Consider the following 27,717-nt stretch of genomic DNA (forward strand, 5'->3'; position numbering starts at 1 on the left):
AGAATGAGAGAGCTGGGTCATCAAAATTCCTTCTGGTTCTCAGTTTCTTTGTTGGTATGATCTTAGGAATAGGCCTGATTGTCGTATCTTGGAATTTGACAAGTATTTTAGTGAGGGACTGAAGATAGGTTTGGAGGGCAGGGGGTAGAAACTGGCTTGTAGTAGTAGAGTAGTAGGATGTCCTAAGAGTAAGCCAGAGGACTTTAAAAGTCCAGGATAGAACGAACACCTTAGTTTTTAAGGGAAAGGGCAGCAGTTGGACCTAGCAAGAATAGACTAGGCCCCCGTAGTAGAGGGAGTAGGATATTGAGTATCCTGCCAAGACATGAACGCAGATGCAGTAAAACCTGGTGGAAGCCCAATTATGGCTGGACTAGTAAAAAAAAAAAAATGGTAGAAGGATAATGGGTTATGCTGCTGTGTCTTTTTCTGCCTGAGAGTGAGATTAGTTTTAGGAGCTGAGCTGAGACTGCAGTGGGGATAAGATACATGCAGAAGCTGGGAACCAAGCAGAGCTTGACCTGATTTTGGAACTTTTTCGGGTATCTATATTTAAGGTAATAATCTCAGGATATCAAGTCCTTGTTTTATCAACAGGTGACCCAATTGACATGTGTTCTGTTTTTTACCTCCTTAGCATTAGAAGGACCCAAGTCATTGATGATGAGTCAGATTACTTTGCCAGTGATTCTAACCAGTGGTTGTCTAAAATTGAACGGGAGACCCTACAAAAGCGAGAGGAGGAGCTGAGAGAATTTCGACATATGTCTCGGCTCTCTAAGAAAATCACCATTGACTTTGCAGGCAGGAAGATCGTTGAAGATGAAAATCCACTAGCAGAGTATCACAGCAAGTAAGTGGGCAGCACCAGAAAGTGTTTGGGAGGGGACAGTTTGACTGTAAAGGATTTGCCCCCCTGTCATGGGTCTGTTATTTTGTTTATTTTATTTTTTAAAAGATTTTATCTATTTATTTGAGAGAAGAGAGAGAGAGCATGAGCAAGGGGTGGGATGGAAGGAGAGGGAGAAGCAGACTCCCCTGCCAAGCAGGGAGCCCGACATGGGGCTCAATCCCAGGACCCTGGGACCATGACCTGAACTGAAGATAGATGCTTAACTGACTGAGCCACGCAGGTGCCCCTATTTTTGTTGATTTTAAAAATAATATATTCATTTGGAATAGAAATATGTAAGAGTAGCTAAGAAAATTTTGAAAATGAACAGTGAGGGGAAATTGTCTTCTAGATAATTGCTGTAGTTTGATAAACTTTTTAAAACAATGAGGTATAGTTTGGGCATGGGAGAAGATCAGTGAAATATAAAGGAATCCAGAAACAAACCTGCATTGTGTGTGCTTGTGTCTACACATGTGTAAATTAGTAATCGAAACAGGTAGCATTTCTCTCTCTTTTTTTTAAAGATTTATTTATTTGAGAGAGCGTGTGTGCGCAAGTAGGGGGAGGGGCAGAGGGACAGGAAGAGGGAGAGAATCTCAAGCAGACTCCCCGCTGAACACTCACAGAGCCTGACATGGGGCTCAGTCCCACAACCTTGAGATCATGACCTGAGCCAAAATCAAGAGACGGACACTTAACCAACTGAGCTACCCAGGCGCTCCTGAAACAGGTAGCATTTCTAAATAGTAAGGAAAGGCTTAAATATATGATGGGATGATTGGGCATTGGAAAAAATCTACTACATTAGGTCTGTACCTCAAACCATACTGTGATAATAAGTTTGACTAAATAGTGAAATATAGAAGAGATAAAAGGATCAGAAAGAAATATAGGAGAATACAGGTATAATCTTGGTGTAATAAAGCTCTTTCTAAGCAAAATACAAAACCCAGAAATAAAAAAGACAAAACATTTATTTTATTTAAGATTTTATTTATTTATTTGAGAGAGAGCACAAGCTGGGGGGAGAGGCAGAGGGAGAGGGAGCAGCAGACTCGTGAGAGGGAGAAGCAGACTCGCCCTCAGCAGGTAGCCCAATGTAGGGCTTGATCCCAGGACCCTAAGATCATGACCTGAGCCAAAGGCAGCCGCTTAACCAACTGAGCCACCCAGGCGCCCCAAGATATTTTTAGTAAAGTAAAAAAAAATACTACCCAATTGAGAGAATATTGTAAACATTTTTTTTTTTTTAGATTTTATTTATTCATTTGAGACAGAGAGAGCATGAGCAGGGAGAGAGACAGAGGGAGAGGGAGAAGCAGGCCCCCCGCTGAGCTGGGAGCCCGATGTGGGGCTTGATCCCAGGACCCTGGGATCATGACCTGAGCCGGAGGCAGACGCCCAACCATCTGAGCCACCCAGGAGCCCCTATTGTAAACATTTTTAAGTCAAAAGAGGAATATCTATGTAAAGACCTCCTGCAAATTAGAAGAAACATAAAACATACAAACAGTCCGGTAGAAAAATGAGCAAAGGTTAAGGACAATTTACAGGTGAGGAAATACAAATAGCCTATAGACATTTTTTTTTAAGTGCTCAACTAGTTAAAAGGGTAATGCAAGTTTTAAAACCTAATGTACCATTTAATTGGTTGAAATAAAAAATACATATATATAAAATATTGCATAATCTTTGAGTATAAGAAAATGGACATGCTCTTTTACTGTGTATGGGACTATTAAAATGGTACAGCCTCAATGCCAAGAGTGAACCCTTATGTAAAGTATAGATTTTGGGTGATAATGATGTGTCAGCGTAGGTTGATTAATTTTAACAATGTTAGATGGTTGATAATGGAGGAAACTATGGATGTATGGGGGCAAGGAGCATATGAGAAATGTGTGAGCCTTCTGTTTTCCTATGAACTTAAAACTGCTCTAAAAAATAAAGTTTAATGAAATAATCTCCATCATGGCCAATTTCAAGTTACAAGCATGAAGTCACTGAATGCAGAGTTCAGAGATACCCCAGTATCTCCAGCATAGCAGTGAAAAGAAAGGAGAGGATCTCACGCCCTGCTTTCTGTTTTGCAAATGGCATTGGTTTCTCTCTCCCTCTCCCTCTCTCTCTCTCTTTTTTTCTCTCTCCCTCTCCCCCCACCCCCTCTTTCTCTTTCTTTGCACCCCCCCCCAAACACACACACACAACTGGATATTGGTAAACATAGTAATGCTTGCCACAAGGTCCAATCCTTGGCCTTCTCTTTCAGATCTGGCAAATCCGTTGTAGAATTTTCCTAAGCAAAGGTTATTCTCTCCATAAAAGAAATTCTACCATTAACTTCAAAATAATTATTTGTTCTCACCTATTATATACTTGATACATAGATATAAAGAAAAAAATATTTTTGGGTGATGTGTTTAGGAATTTTTAATTTTTTCCCCATTAATTTTTATTTTCCAGTTATGAATTTCCTTTATAATAATAAAATTATTTGTATGTTCAATGTAAAATGGTACAGCTTTTTAGAAGTGAAATTGGATAGTATCTCAAACTGTATCTTATATTATGCATACTTTTTGACTTGTCAACTATAACCAGATAGCAAGATGCTAGTTTCTTCATCCCTTTCTCAACATTTTAAAGAAATATTTGCCTTTCTGACACATGAAAAATGGTATTTATTTCATCAAAATCTTTATTCACATTTCTTTGGTTTTTTGATGGTAATTCTGAACTTTCTAAAAATATGTTAATTAGCTATTTGTATTCTTTTATAGATTCTAGAGTTGTAGATATACTTCCCATTTGTTATGTCTCAAATCTATTTCCTTCCTTCAGATCCCACTGGCCCCCCCCTTATTTTATTTACACTCACCTCTCCCCTCAGAAATTCTTATTTTTCTTTTCTTTTTCTTTTTCTTTTCTTTTAGCTTCATGCCTGTGTTTCAAAATTTTCCTTGGTTTGGAAATTTCTCCCCCAATCTTTGCCTTTGAAATAATCTACCTACTTGGTACAACACGTGGGATGATAATAGCAATGATTGTAATAACTGTATCATACTAATAGCTACATCCTTCCGTGTCTTGTTCATCGTCTTCACAGCTGTCTTAAACCTGCCATTTAGATGCAAAGCTTCTTGAAGGCAAGAACCTTGTCCTCTGCACCTTTTTTTCTTCTTAAGGCATGCTGGGCTCAGTGTGGGGCTGGAACTCACACCTCTGAATTTAAGACCCAAGCTAAGATCAAGAGTCCAATGCTTAACCATCTGAGACACCCAGGTGCCCCTCTTATTTTTTTTTTTTATATTTTTTATTTTTTTAAAGTTTTTATTTATTTGACAGAGAGACACAGCAGGAAAGGGAACACAAGCAGGAGGAGTGGGAGAGGGAGAAGCAGGCTTCCCGCCGAGCAGGGAGCCTGATGCGGGACTCGATCCCAGGACCCTGAGATCATGACCTGAGCCGAAGGCAGACGCTTAACAACTGAGCCACCCAGGCGCCCCTCCTTCACACTTTTAAGTTGCCTTGCATATCAGAGGTTCCTAACAAATATCTCTTTAATTGTATTCAATTAAATTGTATTTAATTGGCCTTTCCTACTGGTAAAAGCTTTTCATTATGTTGTGCCTCAAAATTATCATTATCCACAAACATTTGTCATGCATCTGGCAGGGACGTGGAATACAGCAACAAGTAACGTAGAGGTATCAGGTAGAATAAGATACGGTTCCTGCAGGACCTATAATCTCTTACTAACCAGTAGGATTAGTTCTGCAGTCTTTAAATGAATAATCATCACATTCTTTTGTGAGTTTAGAGCCAAAATAAATAACAAATACCATAGGCACAGGATAACATGGGATGTATTCAGTGACTTTATTTTTTTTTTTTAAGATTTTATTTATTTATTTGAGAGAGAGAGAATGAGAGATAGCACGAGAGGGAAGAGGGTCAGAGGGAGAAGCAGACTCCCCGCCGAGCAGGGAGCCCGATGTGGGACTCGATCCCGGGACTCCAGGATCATGACCTGAGCCGAAGGCAGTCTCCCAACTGGGTAGCCAATAGTGGCTACCCAGGAGCCCTATTCAGTGACTTTAAATAGTAGGTGTTATAGGACTTCAGAGAAAGGAGTAAGCACTTTTTTTTTTAAAGATTTTATTTTATTTGATAGAGAGAGACACAGCGAGAAAGGGAACACAAGCAGCGGGAGTGGGAGAGGGAGAAGCAGGCTTCCCGTGGAGCAGGGAGCCCGATGTGGGGCTCGATCCCAGGACCCTGGGATCACAACCTGAGCCAAACGCAGACACTTAATGACTGAGCCACCCAGGTGCCCAAGGAGTAAGCACTTTTATGCTGGGCCAGTAGAAGGCCTTATTAGAACTTCTGGGCATTGAAGCAAGGATAGAATCCGGGTCAGCATGGAGGAGTAGAGAGGGACTTCTGAGTGGGCAGAGGAGTAATTGAATGTGTTGAGTAAATAGGCTGCTATAGAATACTCTTCTGTGGGTCAGACTGTTTCTAGGCATGTTTTCTAATCTTGGCATTTTTAGTGATCTTGTTAAACAGATGAGTGATTGTAGTATGCCGTACCTATTTTTTTTTTTAAGATTTTATTTATTTGACAGAGCACAAGTAGAGGGAGAGAGAGGGAGAAGCAGGCTCCCTGCTGAGCAAGGAGCCTGATGTGGGACTCGATCCCAGGACCCTGGGATCATGACCCGGGCCGAAGGCAGCCGCTTAACCGACTGAGCCACCCAGGCGTCCTGCCCTACCTATTTTCTTAGTGTTCTGGAACTTTTGCTAACTTATATTCCTTAGGGTTCTTGGAGTGAAGAAAAGGAAGTTGGTGGTGGGGAGTAGGGAAGATCATCCATGGACCCCTCTTTGAATTTCAAATTTTATTATTGTTGAAGGATTTTATGTTGTGGTAAGTAAGGATATTCTGAGCATAGAAGATTACCAATTATTGCATCCTTTGGTTTGTTATCACAGACTAGATGAGACAATTCAGGCAATTGCCAATGGAACCTTGAACCAACCACTGACCAAATTGGATAGATCTTCTGATGAGCCTTTGGGAGTTCTGGTGAATCCCAACCTGTACCAGTCCCCTCCCCAGGTTAGTGGACCTTTGCTCTAACTGGTAATAAGAGGAGTTTGGGCCCAGATATTTCTCCTTTCAAGTGTGCCTGTTTCATAGGCTTTAGATGCCAATCTGCGCTTTCAACACACCCACCAACCTTATTTTCTGGCTCCAGTTTTTTCCAGTTTTTCGCAGCACTTCTAACAAGTTGATCTATATTATCTTCCAAGTATTTCCCAAGAGAGGGTTTTTAAAAGTAAGATATTTAGATAGTAATCCCATGGTCCTTTCATTACTGTTCTTTCTTTACCTTTTATAGAAAATGGGTAGTTCAGGGAATGGTGTTTTAAATTAACACATTCGTTGTTGTCATTCATTTTTCCATCGTACATTGAGCATCTGTTATGTGCAAGCATAGTAGTAAGTGTTAAAACTGTATACTGCTTCTATCCTCAAAAAACTCACAGACTAGTAGGGAAAAAGATTACAGAAGCAGCTCTAATACTAATAGAAATATAAATAAAGTATGGTGGAAACCCAGAGGAAGGAAACAGTACTTCCAGTTGAGGAGAATAAAAGAGGCTTTTATAGGGAAGCTATATTCATTAAAAATAAATATCCAAGAAAATGAATATTTGCGGATGGTGGGGGAAAAAACATTCCAAGCAGAATAAACTGTAGGAATAAAGCATGGGTACATGAAAGCATGGCCTGTATATTTATGGAAAAATGAATTTAGCTGCTTAGATAGTACTTATCAAAGGGATTATCCTGAGAAATGGAGTAAGGTTAGGTAGGTAGAACCAAATCACTAAAGAGTTTAAATGTTTAGGAAGTTTTGACATTTTTGTTTTCTAAGTAAATGTGAGCCATAGAAGGTTCTTATGCAAAGAGATGCAATCAGACAGCCTAACTGGAGATATTCATTCAGCTCTTTGTACATGCCAGGTTCTTTGCCAGGTGCTAGGAAATTAAAAGGGATAAAGGCCCAGCTCCTATCTTTAAGGACTTCAGATTTCCTAGAAAGATGTGTTTGGATACAAATAATTTCAATTCCTTAAGATAGTTGCATATAACACTATATGTTAATTATATTTCAATTAAAAAAAGGATAATTGCAATGATAGACACATATTGTGCATAGAGTAGGACTTCAGGAAAGAGTTCGTAAATGCACTAGAGGAGTCACCAAAGAAATGGTGTTTGAGAGAAGGCTTAAATTAAGGATGAATAACAATTGCCAATGAGACAAATCTACGGAGGGAATTCCAGGTAGAGGGTACAACATGTACCACAGGCTCAGCAGTTTAGGAGCATTGTAGATTTGGTAGAACCAGAAGTAACTAAGTATTTTTAAAAGTTAAGATGAAAAAAAAAAGATGGACTAGGTGTATTAGTTTCCTAGGGTAACCATAACAAAGTATCACAATTAGTTGGCTTAAAACAACAGAAATTTATTCTCTCACAGTTCCCTAACGCCAAAATCAAGGTATTGGCAGGGCCACACACTCCCTCCGAAGGCTCTACGGGAGAATGCTTCCTTGCCTCTTTGAGCTTCTGGTGGCCCTAGGCATCCCTTGGTTTGTAGCTGCATCATTCTAATGTCTGCCTCCGTCTTCACATGGCCTTATTCCCTGTATGTTTTTGTCTCTATGTGTTCTTCCCTTTTATAAAGGCACCAGTCATTGGATTTGTAGTCCACTCTAACCTAGCATGACCTTATCTCAATTTGATTACATCTGCAAAGACTATTTCCAAATAAGGTCACTTCCACAGGTTCTGGGTAGACATAAATGTTAGGGGGGATACTACTCAACCCAGTACAGTAGTCAACATCTTACCATGAAAGCCTTTATGTCTCATGCTAAGGAGTCTGGTTTTATTCAAAGTAGGCAAAGAGAAGTCATTAAAGAATTTTAGCAGAAGATTGGCATGACTTCCATGCCTGTATAGAGGTATAGAGAACAGATTGGAAGGAGGAGTAAGACTGGAAGCAAGGAAATTCCTAAGAAGGTTATTGCAGTAGTTCAGTGGGGAGATAATGAGGGCCCAGGTTAGTGTTGTAACACTAGTAGGGTAGCAGAGAGTTATGTAAAGGCTAAAAATTTAGTCCTGTTAGTAGGGTCTATAATAATATTATTGAAAGATAAGAGATTAATTTAGGAAAGTGGCTGTGGGGACAGAGAAACAGGTAATGTAAACTAGAACTGTAGTAGAGATAAAACAGAGAATGTGGGCCTCAGAATTGTTCAGACACGAACATGTTTACGAAATCAGTTATTTCCCCTGTAAAGGATGAGTCTTTTCTGGGTATTCACAGTTAAGGACTTCTATCTCTGTGTAATATTTACTCTATTCTGTTTAGATTTTGGATAGCTATTTATGTTTTTGTCTTCTAAGATTATAAGTTACTTCAAAGAAAGAACTGTGTCTTTTTTGTACTTTATGTGCTTCACATAGTCAAGTATTCAATAAATGTTCATTTTTTTAAGATATGATGCAGTTGATTAGAATCCTAAAACTTTATTACAGAAAGATTATTAGAGATTAATTTAGTCCAACCCCCTCATTTTATAGTTGAGAAAACTGAAACTGTTAGAAGTTAAACAATTGTTTAGAGTCTCTAAACTGCCACTTTTCCCCCCTATAAATTATCAAGTAAAAAGTCAAAAGTTAAGAAAACTAACCCCAAACTTTATCATCTTAATACAGCCTTTTTTTTTGGAGCCTTCAGTCTTCTTGTTCTGGAAGAAACATTAACCTTTGTCATTTTGTGTGAGAACTACTGCCAGGATGAATCAGTTTGCTCTGTTACCTCTGTCCTCTCTCTTCTCTTTATGTGATGGGAGCCTTGTTTCAGTAGTGCTCCGTCCTGTCTTTTAAGGGACAAGTTCATTTCAGGGTAAGAGAAAACGTCATGCCTCCAGTAGAACTGCTGCCCGTGATGGTATCTGTTTGGTTTTATCATGATGCCACCATGTAACTCTGCCCCTAAGCACATGAAAAATGTGTGGACCAAAATGTTGAACCTTTGTTCGATGGAATTATGTTGGGAAATTGTCCAGAATCCAGTATGGATCATTAATAAATATAAAGTGGGAATAATTGCAGACCTTGTACTTGGTCTACTAGTTGTATTGTTGCTGGAATTAGGAAGCTGTGTATGGAGATTTCAACATTCTGATTATCTTTTAAGATGGGACTTTGTTATCATACCCACAACTCCTACTAAATTTATACCTACTACCTTTTTTGGCCTTGTTTCAGATAAAGATGGGATAAACTTTAAGGAAACTGTGCCCAGTATGATTTCTTCATTATAAGCATTCATCTCATTTTGTATATCTACCCCAGGTTCTTTCCTTGTCAGACAGAACTGTATGTTTGGTTTCTTTTTTGTGTAGTGGATAGACCAGACAGGTGCAGCCTCACAGAAGAAGGCTTTCCATTCAGCAGGATCGGAACTAGAATTCAACTCCTATCGGCACCAGCTGCGAATCCAGGATCAAGAATTTCAGGAAGGCTTTGATGGTGGCTGGTGCCTCTCTATGCATCAGCCCTGGGCTTCTCTGCTTGTCAGAGGAATCAAAAGGTAAGGATGGAAATGAATCTTGGCAGTGGAAGATTTTACAGTGACATAAACTTGATTTAGAATTATGAATTGGGGAGGTGCCTGTGTGGCTCAGTTGGTTAAGCATTTGACTCTTGATTTCGGCTCAGGTCATGATCTCAGGGTTATGAGATTGAGCCCCACGTTGGGCTCTGTGCTGGGCATGGAGCCTGCTTAAGATTCTCTATCCCCCCGAACCTTTCTATCTCTCTCTAAAAAAAAGAAATATATGGATTAGAGTTAATTTTCCCCAATCTAGTGATGATTTATAATACTCTTCACATAGAACTTTCAGCAGTATATTCATGTTACTGATTTGGTAGTAGTGTTTTTATTGAATAGCTTAAAAAAAACCTGAGGTTAGAAAAACTAAGGATCCTAGTCATAACAAAGAATAGAATACCAGTTTTTCATCTGTGCAAGAAAGTCTTTTTTTTTTTTTTAAGATTTTTTTTATTTGTCGAAGAGAGAGAGCACAATTAGGGGGAGTGGCAGGCAGAGGGAGAAGCAGACTCCCTGCTGAGCAAGGACCCAGATGTGGGACTGGATCCCAGGACCCTGGGATCATGACCCAAGTTGAAGGCAGACACTTAACCGACTGAGCCACCCAGGCATCCCTGGAAGAAAGTCTTGACAAGACTTGGCTTTGCCTTTGTAATATAGCACTCAGCAACATTAATTTTTTTGATCCTATTTGAAATTCAAAGTTTTTATACCTATTTATTGATATTTTTTAATACATCAGCCCAACTGGGGTTTTGTTTTTCTATCATATATCTACTAATCAGAGTAACCATATCAAGAAACTATTTTACCACAAATTCCTTTTCTACAAAAAGTACGGGATTTAGTAAGAGTTAAGTAGAAGTATTACAGAGTTGAGTCATTGTACCTATTCATAATGGTCAGAACTTACTATTCTGTGGTTTCATGTTTCTTCTCAATTCAATTTTAAAAAATAGTTTTTATGGAGTGCCTCGCTGGCTCATTTGGTAGAACATGTGACTCTTGATCTTGGGATTGTAAGTTTGAGCCCACATTGGGTATAGAGATTACTTAAAATTAAAATCTTTAAAAAAATAAAATAAAAAATAGGTTTTTCTCTGCTTTTATAGATATAAATAGAAAATTGGAAAATATAGTCAAACAGCTAGAAAAAGATCACGTATAATCCCACCACTTAGGAACAGCTACTGTTAGGGGTGCCTGGGTCGCTCAGTCAGTTGAGCATCTGCCTTTGGTTCTGGCCGTGATCCCAGGGTCCTGGGATCAAGCCCGATGTCCCCATGTCGGGCTCTCTGCTCAGAGGGGAGCCTGCTTCTCCCTCTCCCTCTGCCTGCCACTCCCCCTGCTTGTGCTCTCTCTCTGTGTCAAATAAATAAATCTTCTAAAAAAAAGAAAGAAAAAGAAACAGCTACTGTTAGCATTTTAGAGGGTTTACTTATATTTTTTTACTGTGCAAATTGTTATATAGTGAGATCATAATATATATTGTGCTTTACTTCTTTCACTTTATCATTACAACGTATTCATTTTTCCTTTTTCCCCAGTTTTATTGAAATGTAATTAACATACATTATATTAGTTTAAGGTGTACAATATAATGATTTGATATGTAAGTATATATTTTTACATGATTGCCTCAGTAAATTTAGTTAACATCCATCACCTCACATAGTTACAAATTTTTTGTTTGTCATGAGAACTTTTTTTTTTTTAAAGATTTTATTTATTTATTTGAGAGAGAGAGAATGTGAGACAGAGCACAAGAGGGAAGAGGGTCAGAGGGAGAAGCAGACTCCCCACTGAGCAGGGAGCCCGATATGGGACTCGATCCCGGGACTCCAGGATCATGACCTGAGCCGAAGGCAATCGCTTAACCAACTGAGCCACCCAGGTGCCCGAGAACTTTTTTTTTAAAAAAGATTTTATTTATTTGGGGGGGAGTGGGGAGAGGGAGAAACAGGATGCTGCAGGGCTTGGGGCTCCATCCCAGGACCCTGGGATCATGACCTGAGCCCAAGGCAGACGCGTATATCACTGAGCCACCCAGGCACCTCTGTCAGGACTTTTAAGATCTACTTTCTTAGTAGCTTTTAAATATAGAATACAGTATTTTTTTTAATTAATTTATTATTTACTTATTAGAGAGAGCACAAGCAAGGGGGAATGACAGAGGGAGGGGGGGAAGCAGGCTCCCTGCTTGAGCAGGGAGCACAATGTGGGGCTTAATCCCAGGACCTGGGGATCGTGACCTGAGCCAAAGGCAGATGCTTAACCGACTGAGCCACCCAGGTGCCCCTATACAATACAGTATTGTTAGCTGTAGTCACCAGCTGTACATTACTTCCCCAGGACTTATTTATCTTATAACTGAAAGTTTTGACTGTCTTCACCCATTTACCTCTGGCAACCACCAATTTGTTCTCTGTATCTATGAGTTTGTTTTTTTTCAGATTCCACATGTAAGTGAGATCAATACAGTATTTGTCTTTTTCTGTCTGATTTAGCACAATGCCCTCAAGGTCTATCCATGTCTTAAATTAAATGGCTGGATTTCCTTCATTTTTATGGCTGAATAATATTCCATTTCACATATATACCACATTTTCTTTATCCATTCATCCATCAGTGGACATTTGGTTGTTTCCCTGTCTTGGCTGTTGTAAATAATGCTGCAGCGAATGGTGGCATGCAGATATCTTTTTTTTTTAAAAGATGTTATTTATTTATTTGACAGAGAGAGAGAGAGTGAGAGCAGGAACACAAGCAGGGGGAGAGGGAGCGGGAGAAGCGGAGCCTAATGTGGGGCTCCATCCCAGAACCCTGGGATCATGACCTGAGCCAAAGGCGGATGCTTAATGACTGAGCCACCCAGGAGCCCCGATATCTTTTTTTTTCCTTTCTATTTTGTCTGTTAGAATTTACTATGCCTAGGCAGTGTCCTAAAAGTAATAATACCTTATATTTAAATAGATTTTAGTTTTAAAAGTTGTAGCTCTATGAAATAGATTAGGCCAGTATTATTACAATCTTGCACAAATGAAGACACTTAGGTAAGCAAAGGTAAAGTAGCATTCTCTGAATTACAAAGCTAGTTTGTAGCAGAGATGGAACTAGAGTTCAAGTTTTCAGTGTTTTTTCCATTCTTACTGTATAAGCTTCAGTCATTTTTCTTCTGAAAGAAAATTTTTTATTGGCATTTAGGATGAATCATTTCTACTGTGGTGTTTTCATTATTAGCTGTGATTTCCCTCCTTCATTAAAGTGCATTACTGTTTTTCTCCCCTCTTGATGGTCAGGCCTTCTTGCTTTGTCTTGTAATTGTTTTATAGTTCATATGTGTAGTGCCGTTAGTACAAATGCATGTGAATCTGGTTCTGTTTCAGGGCAGCTGGGCCCTCAGATACCTGTTTTTCTCATTCAGTTTTCTACAATTATCTTTTCCACCTTCCAAAGTAGAAAACTAAACAGCTTGCCTTCTTCTGAGAGAATCAGAATGTTTACATTTCTCTCATCCTATTTTGGATCTGTGTTATTCAGATTTTGTTACTGAAAAGAACAGATGAGCAGCATCCAGCCCACAATAACTAATCCCACAGAAATAAAATGGGTGGTTCTGCCACATTTGTGAGACTGTTTTCTCAGTAACCCTTCAGGTTATTTGGTGTAGGGAGAAGAAAGCTAATGAGTCATTCTTCATTTATTGATCACCTATTATGTGCCTGGCACTCTTTCAATTCATCTGTATTGGAAAATGAAGGATATGAGAAATTCCCTGTTTTCCATTATAAGAATAGTGTAATAGGGATATGATCAAGGTACTTATTTCATTTGGTTGGGAACTAAAAGAGGAACATCTTTTTTTTCTTTTTCTTTTATTTTTTATTTGAGTATAGTTGACACTGTTAATAGTAGTTTCAGGTGTACAGCTTAGTGATTTGACAAGTTTATACATTATGCTTTGTTCACCACAAGTATGACTACCCTGTGTCCCATTACACTGCTACTACAATATCGTATTCCTTATGCTCTGCTTTTTATTCCCGTGATTTACTCATTCCATAACTGGAATCCTGTACCTCCCGCTCTCCTTCACTCATTTTGCTCAATTCCCCCTCCCCCAGGAACATCTTTTTGTAATCCTTGGAGAGTAATTAAATTCTCTTGGATTCATTGTTATTCTACTTAAAGATTCTTTCAAACTAGTCAAGTTGTTTAATTATCTACAAAGAACATAATCCTTTATAGAATACTTAGAAAATATAAATGAATGTGGCTACAGTTTAAAGAGTGAAGATGATAAGTATTTTCATTTACTTAAATTCTATTAAGTAATAATCATAAAAGTACTATTCTTAGAGATTTGTGTGTTGGTGAGGATTTTTCTGTTAGGTTAGAGAACAATTAACAAAGCATCCAAGAAAAGGTTAGCCTTTGACTCAAAGAAGAGCAAGGACTTCCTTTTTTGTGGAACAACTTAGATGCCTTGAAAATGTAAGATTTGGGGGGCGCCTGGGTGGCTCAGTTGGTTGAGCAACTGCCTTCAGCTCAGGTCATGATCCCAGAGTCCTGGGATCGAGTCCTGCATCAGGCTACCTGCTCGGCAGGGAGTCTGCTTCTCCCTCTCTACCCCCTCCTGTGCTCTCTCTCTCTCTCTCTGTCTCAAATAAATAAAATAACATCTTAAAAAAAAAAAGAAAAAAGAAAAAAATGTAAGATTTGGGGGCACCTGGGTGGGTCAGTAGGTTAAGCATCTGCCTTCGGCTTAGGTCATGATCCTGGAGTCCCAGGGTTGAGGCCCGCGCCCCCCCCCCGCTCCCCCTGCCCCCACGCATCATCCGGGAGTCTGCTTCTCCCTCTCCCTCTGCCCCTCCCCCCACTTGTGTTCTCTCTTCTCTCTTGCTTGCTCACTCTCAAATAAATAAAATCTCTTAAAAAAAATGTAAGATTTGGGCACACAAACAGGGGGAGCAGAGGCAGAGGGAGAAGCAGACTCCCCACTGAGCAAGGAGCCCGCGGGGGACTTGATCCCAGAACCCTGGGATCATGACCTGGGCAGAAGGCAGACGCTAAACTGTCTGAGCCACCCAGGCGCCAGAATTGTCTTTGTTCTGATATTAGGAAAAGCTAGAGAACAGAGTTCATACTCCAGTGAAGGGTATTGTATGTTTTTCGCACAAAATACCCCTCTTTGTGAGATATCTTCTGTAGATCTCTTGGTTTAACTGGATGATTTGCTGTATTAAATTAGATCCTCTGGGATACAAGAATTTAGATCCTTCCTACTAAATTTGTAATTGTTTCAAGGGTGGAGGGCAGAAGCTGGTACACTCCTCACAGAGGACGACTTTGGATAGCAGCCACAGCCAAAAGACCCTCCCCTCAAGAAGTCTCAGAACTCCAGACTACATATCGTGTTCTTCGTGGGAAAGGTAACAGCCATACATTCTCCCTTCAATATTATTTAATGGAGAGAATTCATTGTTGTTGATGTTCATCTTCTTTCATTTTCTTCTTCCTAGGACTTTTTTTTTCCGGGGCGTGGGACTGGTATGAAAGGGACTTTCATCTTTGTGTATGTTTGTTTAGTAGCAGATCATAGACAGCTGTTCAAAGCATTGATTCATCAACAAATGAAAATAAAAATATCAGTTCCCAACACCAGAAATCGACCAACTAGTTTTAATTTCTTTTTTTTTTTTTTTAAGTAGGCCCCACACCCAGCATGGAGCCCAATGTGGGGCTTGAACTCACAACCCTGAGATCAAGACCTGAGATAAACAGTCGGATGCTTATCCGACTTGAGCCAGTTTTAATTTCATCTGAGGAAATTTCCTTCCTTCCTTCCTTCTTCTTTCCTTCCTTCCTTCCTTCCTTCCTTCCTTCCTTCCTTCCTTCCTTAAATTGTGAGAGCAACATGACTACTATAAACTTTGGGATCTTTAGATTGGGAAGAACAACCACAGTAAGAATTTTTTGGGGGGAGTGACCCAAATAGACATCTGCTGTGGGATTTTGACAGGTCAGAGTTGGTTGACTTAAGCAGTGTATTTTGGGAATCCTCCCAAGCACATAAAGTTTGGATCTAAAAAACCACTTCTGACCCTGAGGTGTTTTGTTTTTCTTCCTCTTACCTAACTCATAAAGTTATTTTGAAGGTAGAATGAGAAGATAATTACAGTACTACTTTTAGAAGTTTTTGGGGGGCGCCTGGGTGGCTCAGTTGGTTGGGCGACTGCCTTCGGCTCAGGTCATGATCCTGGAGTCCCAGGATCAAGTCCCACATCGGGCTCCCTGCTCGGCGGGGAGTCTGCTTCTCCCTCTGACCCTCTTCCTTCTCGTGCTCTCTATCTCTCATTCTCTCTCTCTCAAATAAATAAATAAAATCTTAAAAAAAAAATAAAAGTTTTTGGGAAACCAAAGTTTTAGGAATCAAAAGTGCATGTTTCCTTAAAAGCACATTTTTGTTTTGACTGATATGACTGGCTTGTTTTAAATTTGTGTTGTCTTTTTTTTTTTCTAACTCCCTATGTTCTATCATTCTTACATTTTTTTACTACATTTTTTTGGTTTTAATCTTTACACCTGTAGCTTGTTTCCAGAACCCATCACCACCAAATTCAAGGCTAATCCAGTGGAGTATAGGTAGAATTGATTTGTTTGAAGTTGTAGGGTCCTTGAACTTTGATGGTGTAAGGGTAATTTTTTTTATAGCTTAGGATGTGGATAGTGGACTAAGCCAGCCACTCACTAAATTTTTTGCTAAAATTCAAACAGTTGTGTTAAATAAAAACATTGTTTTTCTGTGTCTACAAATAGATAATAGAGAAAGTGATTTGTTCAGAATTGGAAACAGATTCGTGAGTTTTTTTATTTTTTTAAAGTTTTTTTTTTTTTTTTTGAGAGAGAGAGAGAGAGAGTGCACATGAGAGGAGAGAGGGTTAGAGGGAGAAGCAGACTCCCTGCTGAGCAGGGAGCCCAATGCGGGACTCGATCCTGGAACTCCAGGATCATGACCCGAGCCGAAGGCAGTCGCCCAACCAACTGAGCCACCCAGGCGCCCAGATTCATGAGTTTTTTTAAAGATTTTTTTTTTTTTTATTTGAGACAGAGAGAATGAGAGAGAGAGAGAGAGAGAGAGCACATGGGAGGGGGAGGGTCAGAGGGAGAAGCAGACTCCCTGCCGAGCAGGGAGCCTGATGCAGGATTCGATCCAGGGACTCCAGGATCATGACCTAAGCCGAAGGCAGTTGCTTAACCAACTGAGCCACCCAGGCGCCCCAGATTTATGAGTTTCAGGGTCACAAAAAAGGAAATTTATATGATCCTTCTGTTATTCTTGATTCAGATGTGGAATTTCCCAATGACTATCCATCAGGTTGTCTTCTGGGCTGTGTGGACCTCACTGACTGCTTATCCCAGAAGCAGTTTAAGGATCAGGTGAGTAAGGAGTAATTCTCTTGGACACATGCTTGGTTTGCTACCATAGTTGACTTGTAGATCCTTCAACACAGAATATCTTGGAGATAGTAAGGTGTTAGCAACTGAATTTAGACATGTGAGGATAATCTTTCATAGGGAAACACTGGGCAGAAACAGAAAAACTAGTGATGTTTTGGTTTGTGATACATGTACATTTCTGCATGACAAGCTGTTGCCCCAATCAGGCTAATGAGTACAAGGTCCTCATCCTTTCATAAAACGTTGCTGTTTTTGGTAAAGAAACCCTCCATTATCCCTTAAATTATTTCAGTTAGGTGGTGGGAATAATAAGATTTGTTACTATTTTGGAACATTTGGTCCAGGCGAGACAATTCATGATAGGCAAGTATGTTTGAATTCTGATTGCCTGGACTGTGCCATATTTGGGGTATGTGTGTGAGAGAGAGTGTATGCGTATGCACATAGGTAGGTATGTATTTTTATTTATTTTGATCACTGAAGATTGAACTGACATAACTAGAGTTCATTTTTGAACAGCAGAGGGAGCTGAAGGACTTTAGCTTAATTGGAGAACTCCTGAAATTTAGAGCCTTGTTTACACTGAGACCAGCAGAAATCCAAAATGGGAAAGTCTATCCTTGGAGCACGAAGAGTTTTACCTAACAGTATGGTTTTCCTATTCTTTGAACAGTGGCTTTAGGCAACTACTGTGCCTAGGAAAATGTTCTTCAGTTTCATTTTTCTCAGTAAATTGTTTTCCAGATTTATTTGGCTTTCAATACTATTATTACTGTTTATAAAAACTGTCCCTATCTATCTTACTCTCTCTACCCGTTCCTCATAGATTTTAACCAATAGTTAGTATCCCTTTAGTTTTCTGTCTTTCATTTTCTTGTGGGTTGCCTTCTCAGCTCTTCTCTGATTACTTTATGTATATGAGTACGTTGCATGCCTTTTGGCATGAATTTGATCCCTAGCCTTTTGTTCTGCCCTTATTACCTGATCCAAACCTAGGCAAAACTATAGACACGTGGAGGCCGTTTGTTTTCCACACTCTTGTGCCTATGCCTCTATGGGTCTTTCACCCATTTTTCCAGGATCTTCTTTGCTCTCTTTCTCTCCCTTTTTTTTTTTAGCCTAGAAGTAAAAATTCCATACATTGGCATTAGCTTTATAGTTTTTTTTTTTTAAGATTTTATTTATTTGAGAGAGAGAGAGAGAGCATGCGCACGAGCAGGGGTGGAGGGGCAGAAGGAGAGGGAGAAGCAGGGAGCTGAGCAGGGAGCCCAATGCAGGGCTCAATTCCAAGACCCTGAGATGGTGACCTGAGCTGAAGGCAGACACTTAACCAACCGAACCACCCAGGTGCCCCAGGCTTTATAGTTTTAAAAGACGCTCACAGTCATTAATAGCTTAGTATGACTTAATATGTTATTAATATATTTCCTTCATAGGATATTTGCATTCTAAAAGGGAACTCAGGAGCATCTGGCAGTGTGGGTGGTGGGGTTTGGTGAGGGGCCTTCTTTTATTTTCTTATTTGTCAATCAAGCAGACCACCATCTGATACAAGGTCAAATGATTTCAATCATTAGACAGCCAGTCTTTCTGCTACAGGTTTGTGTAGAGAAGGGTAGGAAACTGTAATCCTAGCCTATGGAGTATAGCAAAGTTTATGGGAATTAGAAATCTAATTAATAAAACAAATCTCTTTGGTCTCTCACAGATATCTCTCTTTCAGGTCAGCATGATACTCCTCTTCAGCTTAGATTCTGTCTTTTATCCTGAGGATGCTGAGGGTAGCACATAGAAACGTAGGAATCCTCCCATATGTTCCCAGCTGGAGGTCCTGGCAACTGTCCCTATGAATTTCCCTAATGTATGACATTAGAATATCCCCAAACACCAGAAGCTAGTAGGCTTCACCAAACAGGAATCCCTTACCCATTTTCCCTATGATCAGCTTTTCTGGGGCTTTTTCTGTGTTTGGGGGTAGCTCAGGAATGTATTCAGAATTGATATTAGACCTATCTGGGGATTATTTATTGGGTAAGGATCTTTAAAAAGTTGTAGCTTTGGTATTTGGCTGCCTTTTAGAAAATGTCTCAAGCATCCTTGGTAATCTCCCTGTCTCTGACCTAGGGTTCTCTGATGTAAGAAATGTGATTACCAAGCCTGTTTTACAAACCTTATTCTCATTTCTGTTAGAATGAGTTGAAAGTTTAGGAGTAATAGCCCTAGACTAGCATTTCCCAAACTATTCCATGCATAAGTGTTCTCTGGAGACATAAAAACAGGGGAGGTGATTCTCTATGGACACATACATTTGGAAAATGTATGTGTATCAAATAAATGTATTTGTTTACTTGCAGACCTTTTCAGAGCCCTTAATATGCTAGTGTGCATTATGACTCTGATACATCTAGTGGATATTACATGTAGTGTTGCAAAATCTTTTAGACCATAAAATCCCCTCTCCACCCCATGCACATTACCTACTTACTAACTACAGAACTGGTATCTTGTATACACAGCTTAGAAAGTGCTAGTCTACATATGTTTGGTTTTCTTTTATTCTCATAGGTCATCTCATTGAAGGAGAATCATCCAGCAATCGGTTTCTTGACCTGTGTCTTCTTTCTGCATTTTCACACTCATTTCTCATCACCTAGCTGAATTACATTTTCTTTGAAAACCAGTGTAGATCTAGTAATTTTTTTTTCAACTGAAGCTAATCTCCTATGTGACTTAGACCACATTTTACTTCTCCATCTTGTTCCTAACTTTTTCCTTCCCCAAAGAAACTCAGTAACTTACTTCCTGACCTCACATTCTTGGCCTTTCTTTGATAAGTTAAAATATACTAAGCCCTCACTATTTTTGGTGTAGTGTGATCATTTGGTCTCTTAAAAAAATAAAAAACAGAAAAGGTTTTATTAGGGGTTGTTTAAAATCAAGTACACTATAACTGATTTTTAAAAATATGTGCTGAAAATGCTCTGCCCTGAGCTAAGAACTCCTCTTCCTTTTATCTTCTAAGAGTAGTATGGCTGACATGGCTAATTTGTGCCAGAAAAAAATCCCACTAGACCCTCAGCCCTCCTGAATAATGGCAGGGAATCAACCTAGACAAGGTAGGAATGATACAGAAAAGGCTGTGGGTTCAACTCAAGAGAGAAAGGTAGATGAGAGCCATCTAGTTACAACTTCTCCTATATTCCCCTGGAAGGAGCCCATGCTGTTTGCCAGCATTTTATCTGCCAGCAGCAGATGTAAGCTCTCAAAAACAGCAGGGAGGATGTTGACTGCAACAATGCATCAAGGCTGTGGTTTGTAACCTCAATAGTAAAGCAGTTAAAACTTTTTTTTTTTAACAAAGACATTTTGATTGCCAAATCCATAACCATTAGCAGCTGTGGTTTGAACAGTTCTCTAGACCTAACAAGTTTTCAAACAGAAAGTTGAGTTGGTGGCTTTTGTTTCTACTTGTCTGTGTTGTGTTTGTGCTATTTATATATCTGCCTTCAATAGAGAATCTGATTTGTCTGAAATCTCCAAGGTCATTGATTGTTCTGTTTCTTCTGACTAAATCCATTCCTCTCCTGCCAGCTTACTGACCCTTCAGTCCATTTGATCTTATGGCTTTTATAATAGCCAAGACCCTATCTTTAGAGAACTCTGCTCAAGCAGTTCTGCTGGTGCCTATGTAATTGACATGGGCAAGAGAATTGAAGTCTTCAGTGGGTAAGAGAGTATTACTTGTTCCTTTTCCTGTAAGGGGTATCCAAGCAATACAGATCTTCAGGAAGATTTGTAAAAATCCCGTGTGGAAATCATTAGTTTCTATCACCATTGTGTTGTCTGTAGGTCTGAGAGATGAGAAATTAGAGAATGAAGGAATAGTCAGTATTCAAACCAGGCATTTGAAAAATGCAGGTCCCCAAATACCCCACATTTTCCTTTTCTTTCTTTTTTTTTTTTTTAAGTAAGCTCTATACCCAACATGGGGCCTGAACTCACAACCCTGAGATCAAGAGTGTATTATCGGGGTGCCTGGGTGGCTCAGTCATTAAGCGTCTGCCTTCAGCTCGGGTCATGATCCCAGGGTCCTGGGATTGAGCCCCATGTTGGGCTCCCTGCTCGGTGGGGAGCCTGCTTCTCCCTCTCCCACTCCCCTGCTTGTGTTCCCTCTCTCGCTGTGTCTCTCCCTGTAAAATAAATAAATAAAATCTTTAAAAAAAAAAAAGTGTATTATCTACCGACTAAGCCATCCAGGCACCCTTGCAAATTTTCTTTTAAAATATGTGAAAATGGGGACGCCTGGGTGGCTCATTTGGTTAAACGTCTGCCTTCAGCTCAGGTCATGATCCTAGGGTCCTGGGATCGAGTCCCACATCGGGCTCCCTGCTCAGCGGGGAGCCTGCTTCTCCCTCTACCTGCCATTCCCACTGCTTATGCTCTCTCTCTCTGACAAATAAATAAAACCTTAAAAAAATATATGTGAAAATGTCCTCTCTGTTGTACTGAGAAAACCTGCATATTTATAAACCTAAAAATGTGTATTCCTAAGGGATCATGAGGGCTGTGTCAGAGATCTAACAAAGAGGGGAACTGTGTGTTTGTCACAACTAGCCTAACCCTAGGCAGTTCTTTAAAATCACAGCTCACTTGAGTGAAACAGGGAATGTATTTTCAGAATTCTCATGAAGACTAGAATATTTACTAGAACTTTTAGGTCAGAACAGACTTGTCTTTACAGTTGTTTTATAACCTGAGTGTCAAGTGCCCACATGCTGAGTTGAGGGAAACCATGTATGTTTTTTAATAATCCAGAAAGCATTATACTTTCTCTTGTACTTATCCTGAACAGAGGAGGGAAATACTAACACTTGTCTATGCATTTATGTAAGTTCTTTAATGTTCAGCTTTTCCTCTGAGAATGAACATATAATTCTTTTTTTTAAAGATAATTTATTTGAGAGAGAGAGAGAAAAGAGAGCACAAGTGGTGGGTGAGGGGCAGAGGGAGAGGGGCAGAGAGAGGGGGAGAAGCAGATTCCCTGCTGAGCAGGGAACCTGACATGGAGCTTGATCCCAGGACCCTGAGATCATGACCTGAGCTGAAGGCAGATACTTAGCTAACTGAGCCACCAAGGTGCCCCTGAAAATGAACATTTAATTCTTAAGATTTTCTTAAGTATTATTATAAATACTTGAGTGCCTACCATAAATCAGACATTGATTTAGACACTAAAAGAAACAGAAAGGTGAATCCCATTGGTTCTGCCCTCAGAATGTTTGAAAGACTACTAGATAAATAAAATATGAATGTAAACAAATACAAAATAAAAAGCAAGATAACTATCTTGAAATGTGGAGTGTCTCTGAGGAATTTAAAGGAAGGAAATAAGAGAATTTTCTTTTAAGATAAATAACTTTAAGTGACCTGTGGTAAGGAAAACCTATACTGTAGCAGTAAAAGAAAGATGTTCTGGGCGCCTGGGTGGCTCAATTGGTTGAGCGACTGCCTTTGGCTCAGGTCATGATCCTGGAGTCCCGGGATCGAGTTCCGCATCGGGCTCCCTGCTCAGCAGTGAGTCTGCTTCTCCCTCGGACCCTCCCCCCTCTCATGCTCTCTCTATCTCATTCTCTCTCTCAAATAAATAAATAAAATCTTTAAAAAAGAAAAAGAAAGGTGTTCTGTAGTATGTAATCACCATACAAAAATCAATTTTTTTTAATATTTAAAAAAACAAATTCTAAGGGTGCCTGACTGGCTTAGTTGGTAGAGCATGCAACTCTTGATCTCAGGGTTGTGAGTTTGAGCCCCACATTGGGTGTAGAGATTACTTAAAATAAAATCTTAAGAAAAAATTTATTCCACATACAGTGTTATGATTTTTTATTTGGATAGTTTAAAATGTTTTAATCTGTTTTGTTCTGAAAGACAAATGTCATTTTATGAAGGAGTATTGTTAATGGTTATAGCACCGGATTGCCTAACAATGATCAACCTTCGTAGGTTAACTGATGTCAAAGGATGCTCTGAGCTCTGCCTCAGAATAGTTGTTCTCAGTTGAGTCAGCCAGCCTTTGGGAGATAAATTCTAAAATTGTCAGATCCCTTAAGTCAAGAGGAGGTTTAGTATTCTGAGTTACTCGTCCCAACATCAATGGTTAAGGACCTTACAATGTAGTATCTTTTAATTAAGAGCAATTTTCTTTTAGTTCTCACTAGTTTAAGTTGGAGTGAAAGCCTGCTATATGAAATTTAAGACCAAAAATAACTATCATGTATGGGTGATTCCCATTTAGGTCTTTAAAAGTAAGGGCAGAAAAGCTATGAGGTTAATTTTAGAGAAAATATACATGCTTAGGTTCTCTTGTGTATGGACATTCTAGCTTAGGATTCCAAAGGGCACAGAAAGCCACAGTGGAAACTTAACCGTGAGTAGGATGGGACCAGGAAACCAATGCTATGTAGCTTCAACTAGATCATTTTCCACAAATTTTCCACAAATGGCTCTAAGGCCCTTAAGCTGCATCACTCATCACTTTTTCTTTTCACCTGGAGCAAATATGAACTCTATAGCATTGAGCTGTAAACCCCCCTCCCCCGTCTTTGATCCTGAACACACGATTTGAATTGGGTACTAGTATGTGGGAGTTCAGCTGTCCCACATTGGACCAGCTGGCCTGATCTTTATCCAACTCCAGTCAAATATATGGTAGTCATCTTGTCAAAGCCTCATGATCAATATGTTATTGATGTGAGAAAACTTTTATCCTCCAGTAGAGTGTGGCCTGAAGTACTAGTTGTGTGTCCTGTGAACACCTTGAATTGCTTTGAAGGAAAATGTAAACAACTATTAGAGAACACAGTTGCTTTCGGGATATGTTTCTTTGGATCTGTTGTGCTTGTAGCCTTTTTATCAGACTCATTTCCTTCTCTCTTTCTGGGTATTATCACCTCAATCTTCTTGGAGTTGGTTTTCAGCTAACTAGATTTCAGAGCCTGATTTCATGTCCTATCTAGTTCCCCAAAGTTCAAACGAAAAAACCTATAGCAAATATATGTGCTTTGTCAGTGAGTTCCTTCTTGACAGTTTGCTTTAGTTTTTATTTTATTTTAAAGATTTTATTTATTTATTTGACAGAGAGGGACACAGGGAGAGAGGGAACACAAGCAGGGGGAGTAGGAGAGAGAGGAGCAGGCTTCCCGCTGAGCAGGGAACCCAACGCGGGACTTGGTCCCAGCACCCTGGGATCATGACCTGAGCTGAAGTCATACGCTTAAATGACTGAGCCACCCAGGCTCCCCTGCTTTAATTTTTAGTCCTCTGGAGAGAGATATAAGACTTATAGGTGATCTGGGGATTTGTTGGGAAGAGTGACATTATTTAGGAGTTACTGATCATTTCAGGACAAGGACTAAATGAATGGAGGCTTACAGAGTTGGTGAAAATGGCCACTTGGCTCTGAATTAGTTGTGATTGCCAAAAAACTACTAAACTTTTTTTTTCCCCCTCTTGAAAATGGCAAAAGAAATGTTTTCTAGATGACTGGTGAACAATTTTCCTCTGGAGAAGAGAAGAAAATGGCAGTTTAGTAGTTAATTACCTGTTATGTTAGACAGCTATGAAACTTATGAGCCATGAAAGAAGAGTAGGCCCAACCCTCCCTCCCACCCCTCAAGGCTGGAAACCAGGTGATAGGAGTCGTGTTTTCCTAGGCAAGAACAGCAGCAACTTCCTGAGGAATCTGTTACTGAATTTGAATGGTTGCTTGAGTTGCTATCTTACAATTCACATTCCCTCATCTGTCTGTTGTGCTATCTCAGTGACCCTTACTCTAGCATCCTCTCTAAATTGGATATGATATCCAAAGTTTATTCACATTATTAACAAATATGAACCTCCTTTCTCTTAATTTACTTTTCTTTTGTTGTTTTTTTTTTTTTTTAATGTAAGCTCTACACCCATCGTGGGGCTTGAACCCAACCCCGACATCAAGAGTTGCATGCTCTACCTACTGAGCCAGCCAAGCGCCCCTAATTTAGTTTTCTCTCCATCAGCTACATTTTAGTCTTCTGACTCTCAGACCAAAAATCCCTTTCTTGTAAGTCACTGACTTGTTAGTGTTTAATGTGGTCTATAGTGCCCAGGCCCCAGTTGCAGAGTATGCTTTTTCTGGAGGTACTGAAGCTCTGCCAAACTGACTTTGCTTTAATGCATTCTACCCCTTTTCCCAGTGCATGGGCCTTACTTTGCTTTATTCTTTGCAGACTGTTTTGTTCTTCAGCTCTGTTTCTTGTAAGCCTCCTGAAATTCAGTATAAAAGCTTGGAAAAAGGGATATTCACATAAAACTTGGATTTAGATTAAAAGTTGATTTTAATGTTTATTGTGAGGCACGCACGAATGGTTCCCAGGAACCTCTTGTTGTATAATTTCATTTATCTATCATTTCCCCCATTATTTGACACTTGCTTACTCTGTTAATATATGTCAGTGTAGTTAATATTAAACTTGGTCCACTTGCCAAGACACAAAAGTTCTAATTTAGCTTGAGGGATAACAGATTACAGGGTAGTACCTGCTCTTACCCAGAGTTATAGTCCTAAGACTATAGTTCTAACTATAGTCCTAAGTTCCCAGCGTGTGCATATTTAGCACAGTTAAGATAACCTTAATGCGGGGCACCTGGGTGGCTCAGTCGGTTGAGCATCTGCCTTTAGCTCAGGTCATGATCTCAGAGTCCTGGGATCCAGCCCCACGTCGGGCTCTCTGCTCTGCGGGGAGCCTGCTTCTCCCTCTGCCTGCTGTTCCCCCTGCTTGTGCTCTCTCTCACTCTCGCTCTATCTCAAATAAATAAAATCTTAAAAAAAATACTATTGTCTTTAATCAACAATTAACAAATATGACATATGCAGTGGCATTTAAAAAAAAGATAACCTTAATGTACAAGTTGATAAATTCATTATTCTTTTATTCAACAAATATTTATTGATTGCCTGCTGTGACTCAAGGTGCTGAGGAGTAAACAAAACAGACAAAAATCCTTGCCTTCATGGAGCTTTCATCCTCGTAAAGGGAGGCCAAATTTAAAAATTTAAGGGCGCCTGGCTGACTCAGTTGGTAGAACGTGCAACTCTTTTTTTTTTTTTAAGATTTTATTTATTTATTTGAGACAGAGAGCGTGCACATAAGCAGGGGGAGGAGCAGAGGGAGAGGGAGGGGAAAGAATCTCAAGCAGACTCTGCTGGGTGTGGGGCTCCATCTTACCACCCTGAGATCATGCATGACCTGAGCCAAAACCAAGAGTTGGATGCTTAAACAACTGAGCCACCCAGGTGCCCTGAGCGTGCGACTCTTGATCTCCAGATTATGAGTTTGAGCCCTACGTTGGGTGTAGAGATTACTTAAAAATAAAATATTTTAAAAATTTAAATAAGTAAATTATATTGTATTAGATGACGGTAAGTGCTGTAGGAAAAAAAAAGGAGAGAGGAGTTGAAAGTACAAATTTTGTGAGGGATTCGTGCTCTGATTTTAAATAGAATAGGGAAGACTTAATGCAAAGTTGACGTTTAAACATTTAAACAAAGTTCTGAAGAAAGAGAGAAGCCATGTGGATATCTGGGTGGTGGCAGGGGTGGGAGCATTCCAGGAAGAGAGAATAGGTGAGTGCAAAGACCCAAGGGCAGGAACAACCTGGAAGCCAATGTGGCTGGAATGGAGTGAAAGTGGGGGTGAAAGTAGTAGGAAAAGGTGTCAGAGAGGAAATAGGGGGCCAGACTCTCCGGGAACCTGAAGGTCATGCTGAGGACTTAGGCTTTTATTCTGACTGAGATGAAAAGCCACTAGAGAGTTTTAAGTAGAGGAGTGACATGATCTGATATATATTTTTAAAATAGTTCTGGCTGCCCTGTTAAAAATAGAAAAGAGAGAGGTTAAGGGCAGAAACAGAACAATTAGGAGATTATTGTGGTAATCCAAGGAAACATGATGGCTTGGACCAGGGAAGTAGCTGTGGAGGTCTGAGGAAGTGGTGAGATATTGGATATCCTTTGAAGGTGGAGTTAACAGGATTTCTTAGTGGGTTGGTTGTGGGGGTTTTGGTCTGAACAACTGGAAGGATGGAATAGCTAGTAGCCTGGCTGTCCATTCATTCATTATTCATTTTAAAGGGGGGGAATGGATAAGAGAGGAGCAGGTTTGGAAATGAATTCAGGATCTCTATTTTTTTAAATTTTATTTGTATTGTGATAAAATATATGTAACATAAAACTTACCATTTTAACTATTTTTAAGTGTACAATTCAGTGGCATTAAGTACATTAACAATGTTGTGCAACCATTGCCATTATCCATCTCCAGAACTTTTTCATCATTTCAAACAGAAATTCTGTACCCGTTAAATAATAACTCCTTCTTCCTCCTCCCCGCCAGTCCCTGGTAACCTCTATTTTTTGTCTCTCTGAATTTGCTTATCCTAAGTACCTCATATAGGTACTCATCATGTAATATCTGTCCTTTTGTGTATGGTTTATTTCACTAAATAATTTTTCAAGATTCATCCATGTTGTAGCATGTATCAGAATTTCTGGAATATTTTTAATATTCCACTTTATGTATGTACCGTATTTTGTTCATCTGTCTATTGATGAACATTTGGATTGGG

General features: G+C 39.6%; 1 protein-coding gene across 1 annotated transcript in view; it reads left to right on the forward strand.

Annotated features, from left to right (window-relative positions):
• TRIP4 (thyroid hormone receptor interactor 4) overlaps nucleotides 1-27,717 on the forward strand; it is a 61,709-nt gene that overhangs the window by 21,408 nt on the left and 12,584 nt on the right. The window contains exons 7-11 of the mRNA XM_028100324.2: nucleotides 638-853; nucleotides 5,891-6,017; nucleotides 9,386-9,573; nucleotides 14,902-15,026; nucleotides 16,943-17,034. Coding sequence (XP_027956125.1) covers nucleotides 638-853; nucleotides 5,891-6,017; nucleotides 9,386-9,573; nucleotides 14,902-15,026; nucleotides 16,943-17,034 — 748 coding nt within the window. The remainder of the gene's footprint in view (nucleotides 1-637; nucleotides 854-5,890; nucleotides 6,018-9,385; nucleotides 9,574-14,901; nucleotides 15,027-16,942; nucleotides 17,035-27,717) is intronic.

This window comes from Eumetopias jubatus, unplaced genomic scaffold (assembly GCF_037043125.1).
Source record: "Eumetopias jubatus isolate StellerSeaLion01/CBP00866 unplaced genomic scaffold, mEumJub1_p1.0 scaffold_7, whole genome shotgun sequence".
In the NCBI taxonomy this organism is placed as follows: domain Eukaryota; kingdom Metazoa; phylum Chordata; class Mammalia; order Carnivora; family Otariidae; genus Eumetopias; species Eumetopias jubatus.